Raw genomic sequence first — 16,133 nt, forward strand, 5'->3', positions numbered from 1 at the left:
TCTTTAGCTATTTTCTCTCTGTTTTCATTACTATTCTTCTTCAATTTCTCATTCTCCTCCTTTACATTTCCTAACTGTCTTTTTAGGTCCTCTATTTCTTCAGTTAAGTTTCTGTTTGCCTTCTCTAGTTGTTCCAACCTTTCAATTCTCTGGAAAATGGAGTCAACATTACCTAACTTACGTTCCAAGTCCTCGATCACCTTATCAACTCTCTCTAGTCTTATCTAGTCTCCCCCCCACCCTCTTTAAATCCCTGGAACATATTCTCGTCACTTTCTACTGTATTGCTCCTCTCTATACTTCTAATCTTTACATTTTTATTAGACATTTCATCATCACTCAGTCTTTTGTTTACCTTTCGCTTGTCTGGCTGGGCCAAGTCTACTCCCTCCTCATTTCCTTCCATTTCCCTCAGTAATCCCTCCCCTTTTCCTCTTTCCCTACTTTCCCACTACTCCACGAGCAATTTCCCCCCCACCCTGTAAAAACACTAGGCACTTCTCTTTGCGTTGGGATCCACAGACTTCAGTTTTCTTCAGAACGTCATCCAAGCCGTCCATTCGCTGAAGTGTGTGTGTGTGTGTCGTGTAACAATGATATGAGCTGTCTGTGAATTTTATGGAATATTAGTCATAGCTTCGTGTTTGGTTCGATGTACATAATTCTAGCGATTAATAGGACTGAGCAGTTGGTTTTTGGATAGTGAGCATTATTGTTGTGTTGTTGCAGAAAACGTAGTTTGTTGTTATAGAAGTGTTTTTAGTGGTGATTACTCTCGCGTACTGATTTTGAATTTTCCCATCAACTTACTGTTTCATTATTTTGTTTTCCTATTATACCATCTATTTCTACTTGAATATATTTCTGCTACAATTATACTTTATACATATACTGAATTATATATTATTGTATATATATTATAGTACACACATATATATATATATATATATATGTATATATATTTATATACCCCCAAAGTACTAAATTATAAATTTTTCCTTGACTCCACCACCACAATCTGGTAACATCTGGTAACATCAGACTCTGAGACACGCATGTGGCCAGTTGATGGAAAATGCTCAACTTAGCTTACCGTTCCCGCTAAATTGAGCTATTTCCGTAGACGCGCGTCTGGCCAGCTAGCGGAAAATGGTCAACTTAGCGGACCATTTCCGCTAAGTTGAGCATTTTTGTTATTGCTATTTGCAGTTCACTAATTTGAGCTTCCGTTAAATTGAGATTCGTTAAATCGGGCTTCTACTGTATGTATATATATACAGGTACTCCTCGTTTAACAATTACAATTGGGACCAGCGCGCCATAGTTAACCGAATTGGTCGTTAAGCGAAAGTGTATACATATACATACATGTACTGTATGTACAATGTCCAGCAATACATGTATCTTTATTTTCGTGTATTTTCCCTCTTTTATACAGTACATTAAAGCTTTATTTACTGTTTATTTACCGTGGTTAGGTTCCTGAAATTACCGTATATGACCAAATCTGCGTATGCTGACATTCCATATTGAATACCGGGGTATTTTTTTAGTTTCGACCATGGGCGCAATATAGCAATAGAAGTTTAATTATTAATTTTGTAAATTAAAATGTATCAACGTAATATGCAATTTTGTGGGCAGAAATGAAAGTAAAAAAATACCATGCTACAAGAAAATATGCTAATGAACGAAGTCGGTAGCATAGGATCGGGATGCCATCTTGTCGTCTGCCAACGTCTCTCATGAGGACGAGCCGCATGACATTTAATTTGCAGGTAATGAGTTATCAAACACAGGTTAGGTTAGACGGATTTATCATCCCTTCATTTCTTCGACATCGGCATCTATCATAACAAACATGGTGTACCATTCGTCCGACATGACTTCGTTACTTACGAAATTTGTTTTAGCACCTTTTCTTTTATTTCCGCTCATAAAATTGCATATTACGTTGATACATTATAATTTACAAAATTAATAATTAATTTTCTATTGCTATATTGCGCCCTTGGTCGAAACTAAAAATTTACCACTACTGGTATATACTGTACCCCAGGTAGTTTTTTCAGCTTGCAGGATGGTAATGTAGACCTAAGCTTCAGAACACTTTACCTCACAGGTAATATCCACCGTACAAGTACATTTATAACATCATACAAATTTGCCTCAGCCAACTTAATTATCGTACACGACGTCGTAACTTCGGGAGATTTACGTTAAACAAATGTCATAAAGCCCGTTGTTACTCTGAGTTGTTGTTAACCGAGTAGGTTGTTAAACGAGTAGTACCTGTATTTTTTTTTTTTTTTTTTTTTTTTTTTTTTTTTTTTTTTTTTTTTTTTTTTTTTTTTTTTTTTTTTTTTTTAGTAAGGGAAAGAATGCTGCCACCAAGTATTCCCACTTGAGTCATAAGAGGTAACAAAAACTGGACAGGGATTAGGACTAGGCATCCTACTCCCTGTATCCTCAAAGGGGACATTCCTAAAAAAGAGTAAAGGCATAAAAGGGTCTGGGAGTTTTCCAATCACCCTAAGGTTTAGGTCTTTTAATGTGCATGGATGTGGTACAGATGAGAGTGAAAGGAAAGAGATAGGCAATATGTTTGTGGGAAGAAACATGGATGTGTTGGCATTGAGTGAAGAGGGAGAGGCGAGTGTGAGTTTGGGAGTGTAGTTGCAGGGTTCTCAGGAGTAAAGAGAGAACGAGGGAGGGAATGGGTGGCTATACTAGTAATTGAAGAGATAGGTAAGCGTGTCATGGAGTGGAAGGTTTCTTCAAGGTTAATGTGGATGAAGGTGAAGCTGGGAAGGGAGATGTGGGTGGCTATACTAGTAAGTGAAGAGATAGGTAAGCATGTCATGGAGTGGAAGGAGGTTTCTTCAAGGTTAATGTGGATGAAAGTGAAGCTAGGAAGGGAGATGTGGGTTTTTGTAAGTGCATATGGGCATGGTAGTGAGGACAGTGTAGAGGAAAGGAAGGCTTTTTTGGATGGATTTAAATGAGTGCATAGAGGGATTGGGAGAACTTAATGCCAGGATAGGAAATGAATCAATAGATGGAGTGGTTGGGAAGTGTGGAGTTCCAGGAAAAAATCATAGTGGAGAGTTGGTGGAGATATGTCTAGAGAGTTGATGATAGTAAATACAGTGTTTAGGAAGAAAGTCAAGCATAAGTACACATGGGAGAAGGTGGTGGATGGAAGGGTGGTAGATAGAGCATTAATGAATTATATATGGGTAACCAGGAGTATAGTAGGATATACATGATCTAAGGGGAGAGAGTGTGGGAATATCAGATAATTTTTTTGGTGGAAGGTAAGTTGAGAGTGGAGGATAGATGGAGAAAGAGGAAAAGGACAAAAGGTAGGGAGGTGCTTAAAGTGAACTGCTTAAATGAAAAAGAAAAGGAGGAGTACAAGAAGAAGCTGAGTGAGGAGTGGGAGGGAGTGAAAGATAAAGTAGAAAAAGGAGTGGAGGAGGAATGGGGATGGTTCAAGGAGGGAGTCACAAGGTGCTTAAAGATGGTGTGTGGAACAAAGAGGACATGAGGAAATAGAAGGAAGGATAGTGAGTGGTGGGATGAGGAAACAAAGAAGGTTGTAGAAGAGAAGAAGTGAGCTTTCACAGATTGGTTACAAAATAGGATGAGAGAATCATATGAGAGGTACAAAGAAAAGAAAAGAGGAGTAAAACATAAGATAAAGGAGGCAAAGAGGAGAGCAGATGTGAAATGGGGTAAAAGTATGTCAAAAAATTTTGAAAGTAATAAAAAAAAAATTGGAAAGAAATTAAGAGAGGAAGAGGAGGCGAATCAAGTAGAGAAGAAAAGGTAAAAGGTGCACATAGAGAAATGATAATAGAAGAGAAGGCAGTAAGAGGAAGATGGGCAGAGTATTTTAGGGAGTTGCTAAATGTGAAGGACAATAGGGAGGGAAAGGTAGTTGAAATGGAAAGCGCGAAGAAAATTACCATGATGAGTGAGGAAAATTGAGGAGAAATAAGGAAAGTTGAAGTGAAGGCAGCTGTTAACCCCTTGAGTACCGGATGCATGTTTTGTGACACCTGCGTGTTACGGCTGAGTGCACCCGCCTGGAACCGAGCATGCTCCCTGTGACACGCACATGTCACAGTTATAAGCTTTGTGTATCGAGGGCTCTCAAGGCCTCGGTTTCTGGGTTATTTCTACCCACGGGGTGGCAAGTGTCTGTGTTTACAAACATAAGGCTCCAGCCATTCGTGGGACAGTTTGAAATGTTTGTTTACGTAAGATTGACAGGTCGGTAACAAAGGGGTTAAGATGATGAGAGCAGGTAAGGCGCTTGGGTTGGATGGATGCCACGCAGAATGTCTGAAAAAAGGAGGTTCAGTGATGGTGGACTGGCTGGTGAGGTTCTTTAATGTTTAAGAGAGGGTAGAGTGCTGGACTGGAGGAGTGCCTGTATTTCCACTGTACAAAGGAAAAGGTGGCAAGTGTGAGTGAAGTAGTTTCAGAGGGATCAGCTTGTTAAGTGTAGTTGGGAAGGCTTATGGGAGGATCTTGATTAAGAGGATTAGGAGAGGAACAGAGTAATTGGTGAGGAGCAATGTTAGTTTAGGACAGATAGGGGTTGTGTAGATCAGATTTTTGTGGTAAGACAGATATGTGAGAATGCTATAGGAAAAGGTAAGGATTTTTTTTTTTTTTTATGGATCTGGAAAAGGCTTATGACAGGGTAGGCAGGAAGGCACTGTTGGAGGTATTGCAAATATATGGGATAGGAGGAAAGCTGTTAAGAGGAGACTAGAGTTTTTATTAGAGTAGAAGAGCGTGTGGTAGGATGAGAAATAGAGAGAGTGAGTGGTTGGAGGTAAAGGTGGGACTTCATTAGGGATGTGTTATGTTGCCCTGGCTGTTCAATTTATACATGGATGAGGTGGTGCAAGAGATAAATACAAGGATATTGGGTCAGGGATTGGAGATGGTTAAAAAAAATGGAGAAAAGTGGGAGATAAGTCAGCTGTTGTTTGCAGACAACACTGTGCTTGTAACAGGATCAGAAGAGGGATTGAGGAAGCTAGTGACTGAGTTTGGGAAGATGTGCAAAAGAAGGAAGTTGAAGATAAATGTGGGTAAAAGTAAGGTGATGAGATGTACAAGGGGAGAAAGTGGCAGCAGACTGAAGTGAGTATTAAGGGAGAGAGACTGGAGGAAGTGGATAGTTTTAGATACTTGGGTGCGAATGTGGCAGGAAAGGGAGGAGTGGAGATGGAGGTAGAATGTAGATTGAGAGAAGCAAGTAAATGTGTAATGAGGAATAGACATTTGGGAATGGATGCTAAGAGGAGATTGTATGAAGGAATGATTGTATCGACAGCACTGTACAGGGCAGAAATATAGAATATAAGAGAGGAGGAGTTTGAATGTATTGTACCTAGTTGTATTGTACGGGACCAGAGCTATGCTCGTAGTGATCCATTTTCGTATCTTTTCGCATCCAGTTTATTCTTAAAATCATGTATAATTTTGGCATTCACTGTGTTTTAGATGAGGTGCCTGAGAAGTATGATAGGGGTTACTAGGCTGAATAGAGTGAGAAATGAGGAGGTGAGGAGGAGAACGGGGGTGGAAAGGGAGTTGGGAGAGAGGGTTGATGAAAGAGTATTGGGATTCTTTGGAAATATGGAAAGAATGAGTGAAGAAAGAATAGTAAAATAGGTGTAGAAGGCAAAGTTAGAAGGAGTGAACATGAGGGATCAACCTAGGATGAGATGGATGGATGGGATAAAAGGGGCATTGGGAAAGAGGGGTATGTCTGTTGAGCAAGGATGGGAGAGGACAGAAGATAGGGGTAAATGGAGAATGGTTGTGTATGGATGATACTGTGATGCATGAGGTGGAGTGGGTGAGGGATGTGGAGTGAGGGAGTATGTATGAGAAATAAATTGATGCAGCCTGAAGGGATTTCTCCCTGTCTTCTCCTTTTGTGCATGAGGGGACAGAGAGTGGGGGTTGCCGATTTAATGAAGCGGCCTTGATGTGGATGTGCAGTGTCTTGCGACACTGCTTCTGACCCATGGTAGTGGGCAAGATGCAGGGATGACCCATCATCCAGGAGATGCCAAGATAAGAGGGAGGGAAGAGGGTGGATGGGACTGGAGTATGTTAGGGATGAAATGGGTGGGAGTGGTTTTTATGCCTTTGTTTTTTGACTACCTCCCTTATAAGTGGATTAGCGAAAATACTAGATATAAAGGTAGTGAAGAACCCTCAAAATTAGACTTAATACTTACGACAGAGCCTGAGATTGTCAATGAAATTTATTACAGAACTCCGATAGGCAAGAGTGACCATGTACTAATAGAATTGGAATTGAAAGAACAAATGGATCATAGCAAAAACCATAAACATAGAATAGGAAGACTAATGTACAACAAAACAAATTTTGAGAAACTCAAAATATTCTTTCGTAACGCAAACTGTGAAAAATTCCTAAACGAAGAAACAGGGGTGGAAGAAAAATGGAACATACTAAAAGAAATTTATAATGAGGGAGTGAATAAATATGTACCACAACAAAAAATGGAAAGAACATACATAAAAAGCTGGTACAACAAAAGTTGTAGTGAAGCTAAGGATAAGAGGGACAAAGCTTGGAAGAAATGGAAAAAAATACAAGAAAACAAGCAAATGGCAAAAGTACATCAAACTTAGAAATGAGTATGTAAAAATATGCAGAGATGAAAAGAGAAACTATGAAAAAAAGATAATAGATAAATGCAAGGAAGAACCCAAACTATTTTACAGGAATGTAAATGGAAAACTGAAGAAAAAACAAGAATTAGAAAAACTGCGCCAAGGCAAAAATGAATATACAGAAGAACTGGAAATGGCTGAAATTATTAACAACCATTTCAAATCAGTATTCACAATAGAAAACTCACCTAACTGTAAGGAAATAGTGAGAAAGTTATCCCCCTCAATGAAAGATATAATCGTAACACAAAGGAAATCAGCGACCAAATTAAAACCCTTGATGTTAGAAAATCACATGGTCCGGATAGAATTGCAAATTGGATACTGAAAGAATGAATGGAAGAATTAACAGACAAAATATACAATATAATTAAATTCTCACTTACAGAAGGAAAAGTACCACAGGATTGGAAGAAGGCAAACATTGTACCAATATATAAGGGAGGAAACAAAGAAGACCCATTTAACTACAGACCAGTCTCACTAACAAGCACAGTAGCAAAAATTTGTGAAAAAGTTGTCAAAAATAGATGGGTTAAACATTTGGAAGAAAAAGCTATACTGAATCCAAACCAATTTGGATTCAGACAAGATCATGTACAACAGACTTGATTTGCTTCTATTCAAGACTAATAGACATAATACAAGAGAGAGATGGGTGGGCAGACTGTGCCTTTCTGGACCTACAAAAGGCATTTGATAAGGTACCACATAAAAAACTAATAAAGAAGATTGAGTCAATAGGTGGCATCAAGAGGAAAATTATTGGAATGGATGAAAGACTTCCTGATTGGGAGGAAAATGAGAGTAGTAATTAGAGATAAATTCTCAAACTGGGAAGACGTGGTAAGCGGTGTCCCACAGGGATCAGAACTCAAAAGTGGGAAGTAAAATTTAATATAAAGAAATGTAGTATAATGGAATCTGGAAAAAGTAAAAACAGAATATTGAAAGATTACAAAATTAGTGAAGAGGTGAAAAAAGTAAACTCGGAGAAAGATCTCGGAGTAATGATCAGCAAGGACATGACACCGGATAAGCATATTAATAAAATAGTCGGAGAAACCTACAACTTATTGAGGTCAATTAAAGTGGCATTTACTTATTTGGACGAGGAAATTATAAAGAATTCTAACTACACTAATAAGACCAAAACTTGAGTATGCGGCAACACAATGAACACCCAGTACCAAAAAGAATGTAAAAAAAATGATAAAGAATACAAAGAGCAACAACGAAACTAGCACCAACTCTTTCTGAATTGACATATGAACAAAGACTGTCCAAACTAGAATTACCAACTTTGGAACAAAGAAGGGAAAGAGGACACTTGCTGACTATAGAATAATGAAAGGAATGGAAGTCTTAGATAAGAATGACTTGTTAATATGCGATAATGGTAAAACAAGAGGACACGAAAAGGAACTAAAAAAGGATAGTTACAGAAGAGATCTGAAAAGGAACAGCTTCCCACACAGAGTGATAACAAATTAGACAAAGAAACAGTATGTGCAAACACTGTTCAAGATTTTAGGAAAAAACTTAATGCTGAGAGATACAAAGACGGGTCACCACGAGCATAGCTCTCTTCCCATATAATACAACTAGGTAAATATATATATACAAGCTGCGGGCTTCGCCCTCCCCGGCTTCACCCTCACCGGCTTCACCGGGGGCTTGGCTGCGCAAACAGCGGCCTACGGCCGCAGCTTTCCCCGCTCTATTCCCTCGTTTTCCCCTTCGGCCTCGGCCTCGGGGCGGAACCCCAACACGGGATCCCCAGCACGAAGAAGAACACGAAGTAGAATGCGAAGAAAAACGCGAGGAAGAAGAAGAAGAACGCGAAGAAGAAGAAGAGGAACGCGAAGAAGAAGAAGAAGAAGGCAAAAAAGAAGAATACCACCTGACCCCGACTTACCCAAGCGCTTTTTCAAGAATATTTTTAGGACAAAGTGTCACCGTAATACCACCTGTCCCTGACTTCCACAGCATTATTTAGAAGAATATTTTTATTTAGACATATATATATATATATATATATATATATATATATATATATATATATATATATTCACAAAGAACCCACAGTCAGAATAAAAGGAAACTTAGAAGAAAGTATAACTTCTATATTTTGGCTAATAACTATAGCCCTCTTCCAGTAGAGGGCTATAGCTATTAGCTGAAATATAGAAGTTATACTTTCTCCTAAGTTTCCTTTCATTCTGACTGGATTCTTTGTGATTATAATTTACAAATGTGCCACTACATTTTGTCCAAGTGATATGTATGTATATATATATATATATATATGTATATGTATATGTATATATAAATATATATTTACATATATATATATTTATATATATCTCTGAAAACTATCTCTGCCATTTATTATGGACAATAAAAGGAAACTAATAACCATTTGTAAACAATTCATAAGAGCCCCCTTAGAATATGCCTCCACAGCATGGTTCCCAGGAATCATCAAAGTGACTATAAACAACTTACAAACATTACAGAATGGAGTACTAAGATAAATTACAGGATGCACCAAAACTACCCCTATAAGACACCTTCACAGTGGCGGCGCCAGGGGGGGGGGACTTGGAGGGGCTTTAGCCCCCCCCAAAAAAAATGGCTAGCCCCCCAACTGAAATGAGCAAATTGAAAATTTAAAACACTCATTGAAATAATTTTATTAAGTGGAATTTTTAATTGCCAGGGCTAAAGATTTGTCAGCCATCAGTGCTAGCCCAACCATTAACCCCCTCCCCTTCTGAACTGAGGATAATATACTCGTATGTGTATTATCATATTACTATTAGCCCCCAAAATATTTGCTCAGCCCCCCCTTAGCCTCCCCAACTAAAAATTCCTGGCGCCGCCGCTGCACCTTCATGCAGAAACCAAAATCCTTCCAATAGAGCATCACATAAGAATGACAGGAATGCAGTTCTTTGCCAGTATCTTTAACCGCTTCGATACAAGTAAATTCTTGCAAGCAGCATCAGATGCCTGAGGTACAATGATTGATGTATGCTAATGCTCATGTTATAAAATATAAAGTCACTGCTGTAATACTCATTCTCTTTCATTGAGTAATAAACACAGAAAATGTGATCAAGCCAGTTCACAGAATTTGAGGAGTTGCTCAGCTACAACTACAAAATAAATATAATCAAAACTCCGACACCGGCATCCTCATATACCTACTCGCTCCTCATGATGCCTACATACACATTATTGTATGGAAGAGGTTAATAGGGCACACCTCTTACATTACATCTCATAAGTACCACAAAAAAAAAAAATAAATAAATAAATAAAATAAAATAAGATAAAAAACTGTAGCAGCAGCATACTACTCAACCTCTACCACAACCTGCCATCCAAACCACACAAAATATCCACACACAAACACATTCACACCCAGGTAACTAAACAAGCCCTTCAGGAGAGACCACGTAACTCAGTACTCCAACAGAGAAAGACCTCGCATACCAGACAAGAACAATGCTAGCATGCCATTGCTCAGGTCATCATACATCATTGAGACAATATCAACACAGAATAGGTCTGGCCACAGATTCAAACTGCCCCAGATGCAAGCACTGAAGACACAGAACACCTCATACATGCCTTACAATATCTCCAGACAATGATACAATATCTCTGCTCTAAATGACTTAGGGTCGCAACTGGAGGCTGCTGTCAGTTTATTGAAGGCTGTGAGTCTTTTGCAAGAGAGACCAATGGCAATGCATTGATTGATATATTATTTCCTAATGGAGTTCATATCCTTAAGATATCCAGTTACATAAGGTGTATTATAAATAATTCATCCACCATAAACTTAAAAAATTCTTTACTAGTATATACAGGTAGTTGTCGACTTACGACTGATTGACTTTACGACCACAAGATAGTGCAATAATGTTTAACATTTGATAGAGTAATAGAATTGCAATGTTATGCCTGGCAGTGCAGTACAATTACTCCGCACACCACGAGACACGACTATGATAGTTTTGGCAGGCTGCCGGCAGCGTCAGCATCCCAACCAGCTAAATATTCTTTCATTTTGTTTGTTTGAAGTAAAATGTTTCCTAATTTTGCATTGCATTTTGTATTTTTGTATTTTTATATGTTTTGCAATTAATAGAAATGTAACGGTAAAACTTTTTTGATGCCTATGCTAGTTTATTAATAACAATATGTTCAATACAATATGTAAACGAAAATAATGTGTTTTGAAATAATATTTTTCCTAATTTTGCCTTGCATTTTGTATTTTTATATGTTTTGCAATTAGTAAAATGTAACTGTAAAACTTTTTTTTTTATGCCTAGTCTGTTGTTGATATTAATATGTTCGGTACAGCATTTTGTATTTCTATGTTTTGCGATTAATAAAATGTAACAGTAAACTTTGTTTATGCCTAGTCTGTTGTTGATAACAATATTTTCAGTACAGTACGTAAACAAAACGAATGTGTTTTGAAATGAATTTTTTCCAAATTTTGCCTTGCAATGATTTTAATTTAACCAACAAAAAAGTATTTGTATGTCAAGGATGACAGAACTTTATTCAATATGCATAGGCCTAGGCTATGTTTCCTAACAAAAATTATAAAAAAGTTCATGGATATTAAACAACATAGCTCAAAGATAATAAGATTTTATTCAGTATGCATACGTTTCCTAAAGAAAGCCTGATGGTAAAATAATAAAAAGGTTAAAGAATACAGTATTAAATATCATAGGTCAAAGATGATAGGATTTTATTCAGTATGCTTAGGCCTAGACTATGTTTCCCAAAGAAAATCAGATAGAATTATAAAAAGGTTAAAAAATACTATACAATATAGTTCAAAGATGCTAAGATTATTTCAGTATGCAAAATATAATATACAATATATATATATATATATATATATATAGTAACAAAAATAATATTTAAAGGGTAATATATATATATATATATATATATATAAAGGGTAATATATACTGTATATATATAAAGTCCGTCTTATGTCCAGATCGGCTTACGATCTCTGTCGGAACCGAACTTGGTTGTAAGTCAACGACTACCTGTACAAGGTATGGCATTTACAAAACATTGTTTAATCATGCAGTGAACCCATTTTATAGTATTCTAGCAGTTGAACACGCTGTAAAGTTCTTATACTTTATATTGTATGAGAAAACTTGTGCTCGTATGTAATTTTGTCTTATACTAGAATTCTTTGTGTTATTATTTCAGCATGAAGTCCTTACACAAGGTTTGTTGTCCCTGTGTTGTAAAAGGAGTCCAAACCTTGGCCAGGACTATGCAGTTGAAAGTCCATCTCAAAATCGACCTCTACTGCCCACTCCAGGAAGTTCATATACATATGTAAGATTAATTTTCCTTATTTGTTCGAAGATGCATCAGAGAATCAGGGATTGGTTATGCAAAAATACATAATTTTATTTATTTATTATTATTATTATTTTTTTTTTTTTTTTTTTTTTTTTGCAGACACTGCATTTACCATGTGAGTGCACTGTCTTGAATATAGAACCAATGCAGGTACCTGCAAGAGATGGTCATGTGAGAAAGGCAAAACAGAATCACCTCCCTGTTGTCTGTCCTCAAAAACCATTCAATACTGCATATGAAGTCAGAATTGCAACCTATGGGCTGACACATAGTATTCATATTACATCAAAAATATCTCTATTAAACTCAGTTGTACTTCTTCCACCTTTAAGGAGAGTTGACTGCTCCTGCTCTACTACAAGCTGGTAAAATAGAAACAATCACATAGAAATATAACACAGGTAACAGCCCAAGGACTTTTGCAAGCCACTGTGAGATTGTGGGTTTCCAGTCACTGAAACTCAAGGCAACAGTTATTATTAATATTGTCATCATTATAGAAGTTTTTTAAGTTTTGGAAAGTGGAAACAAGGTGATATAATTTATGATGTAAGCATAGCCCCTAAAAGAGCACATTATTACATGGAGGAAATCCAAAAGTTTTATTTGCATATAATTTTTATTCATTCACAAGCACCAGCTTCACCGCCATGGCTTCACCATGGCCGCTTGGCCTGCGGCGCTGCTTACTTCACAAGCGGGTGCTTCGAGCCCTGCCCTTCAGGGGGCTCAGCCCTTAGGGCAAGCTTGCTTCGCTCGCAGCCAATCCATCATCTCCGTTGCTGTGACCTCAGCATTCTCAGCCAATCAGTCATCTCCGTTGCCGTGACTTCACCACTCTTGGCCAATCAGTTGTTCCCGTTGCTGTGACGGCACCACTCTCTCAGCCAATCAGGTTCTCATGGACTGTTACCAAATCACTGTCACCGGCTAGATCATTTTGTCAAAAATAGACATGTTAATTTTTTATTTATTTATTAATACATTTATTTGTTTTGTATGATTATTTCTTTAGTAATCAAAATTGCACTGTAATATTAATCTGTGCAATGGTTTATCTTTTTGTATGACAGTTCTACTACTGAATAGTTGCAGTTTTTAACCAATATTTAAGATATACAAACTAGCAGTTATGTATATCAGATATTTTCAAATTATCATTTTTTATTATATAAACCTTCCAATTCTTTTGTTTTTAGTTTAATCCTGTGTTTGGATTTCATGAGGAACAGGTGATAATCATCATAAGAGAACTAGTTATGAAATAGAAATCATTACAGTACTGTATAACAGTGGCCATTGTATTACTTGTGATACATTCACCATTACTTTGATTAGTTATGATGTCCATACAGTGGCCATTTGATAATTGTATAAGCAATTAGGAAACTATTATTGCTAATATATAATTGCTTAAAGTAGCTAGTAGCTTGATGACTACTACAAAATCTACACTTTCATGCTATGACTACATTGTTAGTACAGGCACCATAGACATCAACTCAAGGAAGAAATCACTCCCAAGACACACAAAAGTAACACTAGCACGAGTTTCATCAAGCCATCACCCAGCACCAAAACAAAACCAACATAGAATTGGACACCAGTGCTTTGGTGCACTCACCACACAAAAGACAAATATGAAGGTGATCAGGTCATCCTCTAACACTAAAAATGTACCAACACATTGTCTTAGCACTGGACACCAAGTACCCCAGGTGCTGTCATCACACAGAGGACACAATTATGATCAAAATTGCAAACAAAAAGATGAAAAGCAGAAAATTTGTAACAGTGTATGTACCACCAAAAAAACATGTGTGGTTGGACAGCGAACATTCTAAATTACGGGAAGACACAATGATTGTGCTAAATGAGTTACTGAAAGAGAGTGGAAATATAGTAATCATGGGCAATTTTAATGCAAAAGACATAATCTGTGAAGAAATGATAGTTAAAGGGGGAGATGAGCTTTGGAGCAACATTCTACTGGATATGACCATTGAATACACCCTAACACAATGGGTTAAGGAAAATACTAGATATAGAAATAATGAGGAACCATCGAAACTAAATTTAATATTAACTTCTGAACCAGATATTGTGAATAAAATGGAGTATAAAACACCGATTGGAAAGAGTGACCATATACTAATAGCATACATACATATACCAAAGGCTTTTTTCCCCTTACACAGGGGGTAGCCAAAAAGAAAAAGGCATAGAAACCACTCCCACCCATGTTGGGAAAAAGGATTGTGGTACTCCCCAAGGTATAGCTCCTCTTGGGGATCGGTGCCACCTGCGTAGAGCCGGTGGCCAGGGGTGAGACACACCACAACACCCTTCAAATCATACAAAACAAAGCCCTAAAAACAATTACAGGCTGCACAAATACAACACCTACAGACCATTTACACCATGAAACAAAAGTTCTCAAAGTCAAGGACCACCTCGACATGAGAGGCACACAAACACTTGCCGCAGCCACCACAAACACATTACACCCACTACACTACATAGCAGAACACCCACACACACCAAGAAACATTAAAACAACACCCAAAGACCTTTATCACGCACAGATACTCTCTTCTCTTCCTCCACAACCACCAAATACCAGCCTCCAGAAACATATTCATAATCATATCACTCACTGCTCCATTAACACACTAAAAGACAACACACTGCTGCATGCCAGACCCCCTGATATCCACCCTTCTGAATCCTCTCTCCCACGAAAGGACAGAGTCCACTTGGCCAGACTGCGGTGCGGTCACCACCCAACACTTCTAAGCTACCAGAAGAGGCTGGATGACCGCATTGTGAACAGCTGCCCAGGATGTAACATTTCACCCCATACCATACAACACATAATGGAAGACTGCATTATACACAATCATGCACGCAAACAACACAACATACGCTCTATAAAGGATTTGTGGGAAAACCCAGTTTCGGCTATGGCATTCCTTGGGGAGATGGGACTGCTCGGACAGACAGTCTAGGGAACGACAACAACAACAACAACAACAACTCCCACCCATTCCACTTCCTATATACTCCACTCTCCCACCCTCCTCCCTCCCTCTTACCTTAGCACCTCCTGGATGACGGGTCATCCCTGCATCCTGTCCACTGCCCTGAGTCAGAAGCAGTGTTGCAAGACACAGCACATCCACAGCAAGGCCGCTTCATAAATTTGGTGACCCCCTCTCCGTCCCCTCATGCAGAAAAGGAGAAGATGGGGAGAAATCCCTTAGGGCTGTATCAAAATTTTACTCATACATATTTCATCACCCCACATCCCCCACCCATCCCCCCTCATGCATCACAACATCATCTATACACAACCCTTCTCCATTCACCCCTGTCTTCTGTCCTCTCCCATCCTTCCTCCACAGACATTCCTCTCTTTTGTAATGCCCCTTTCACCCCATCCATCCATCTCATCTTAGGACGCCCCCTCATATTCACTCCTTCTACCTCCGCCTTCCACACTTCTTTTACTAATCTTTCTTCACTCATTCTTTCCATGTGTCCAAACCATCCCAGTACTCTTTCATCAACCCTATTTCCCAGCTCTCTTTCCACCCCTCTTCTCCTCACCTCATTTCTCATTCTATCTAGCCTAGTAACCCCTATCATACTTCTCAGACATTTCATCTCAAACTCCTTCGCTCTACCTCTCTTATGTTCCATGTTTCTGCCCTGTACAATGCTCTTGGCACAATCACTCATTCATATAACCTCCTCTTAGCATCCATTCCCAGATGTCTATTTCTCATTACACTTTTTAATCCACCAAGGCATTTACTTGCTTCTCTCAATCTACATTCTACCTCCACCCCCACTCCTCCCTTTCCTGCCACATTTGCACCCAAGTATCTAAAACTATCCACTTCCTCCAGTCTTTCATCCTTTATACTCACTTCCATCCTGCTGTCACTCTCCCCTTGTACATCTCATCACCTTCC

General features: G+C 38.3%; 1 protein-coding gene across 11 annotated transcripts in view; it reads left to right on the forward strand.

Annotated features, from left to right (window-relative positions):
* Positions 1-16,133, forward strand: part of LOC143027327 (diacylglycerol lipase-beta-like) — a 418,191-nt gene that overhangs the window by 272,765 nt on the left and 129,293 nt on the right. For 3 of the 11 annotated variants that reach the window (XM_076188602.1, XM_076188617.1, XM_076188621.1), the window contains exons 14-15: positions 11,998-12,129; positions 13,356-13,388. In XM_076188602.1, coding sequence (XP_076044717.1) covers positions 11,998-12,129; positions 13,356-13,388 — 165 coding nt within the window. Of the gene's footprint in view, positions 1-10,717; positions 11,081-11,773; positions 11,835-11,997; positions 12,229-12,255; positions 13,330-13,355; positions 13,389-16,133 lie in introns of those variants that run through there. The other 8 variants (XM_076188608.1, XM_076188638.1, XM_076188644.1 and 5 more) reach the window with 6 other exon arrangements.

This window comes from Oratosquilla oratoria, chromosome 1, assembly GCF_046742065.1.
Source record: "Oratosquilla oratoria isolate Oo_2021 chromosome 1, ASM4674206v1, whole genome shotgun sequence".
Classification (NCBI taxonomy): Eukaryota; Metazoa; Arthropoda; class Malacostraca; order Stomatopoda; family Squillidae; genus Oratosquilla; species Oratosquilla oratoria.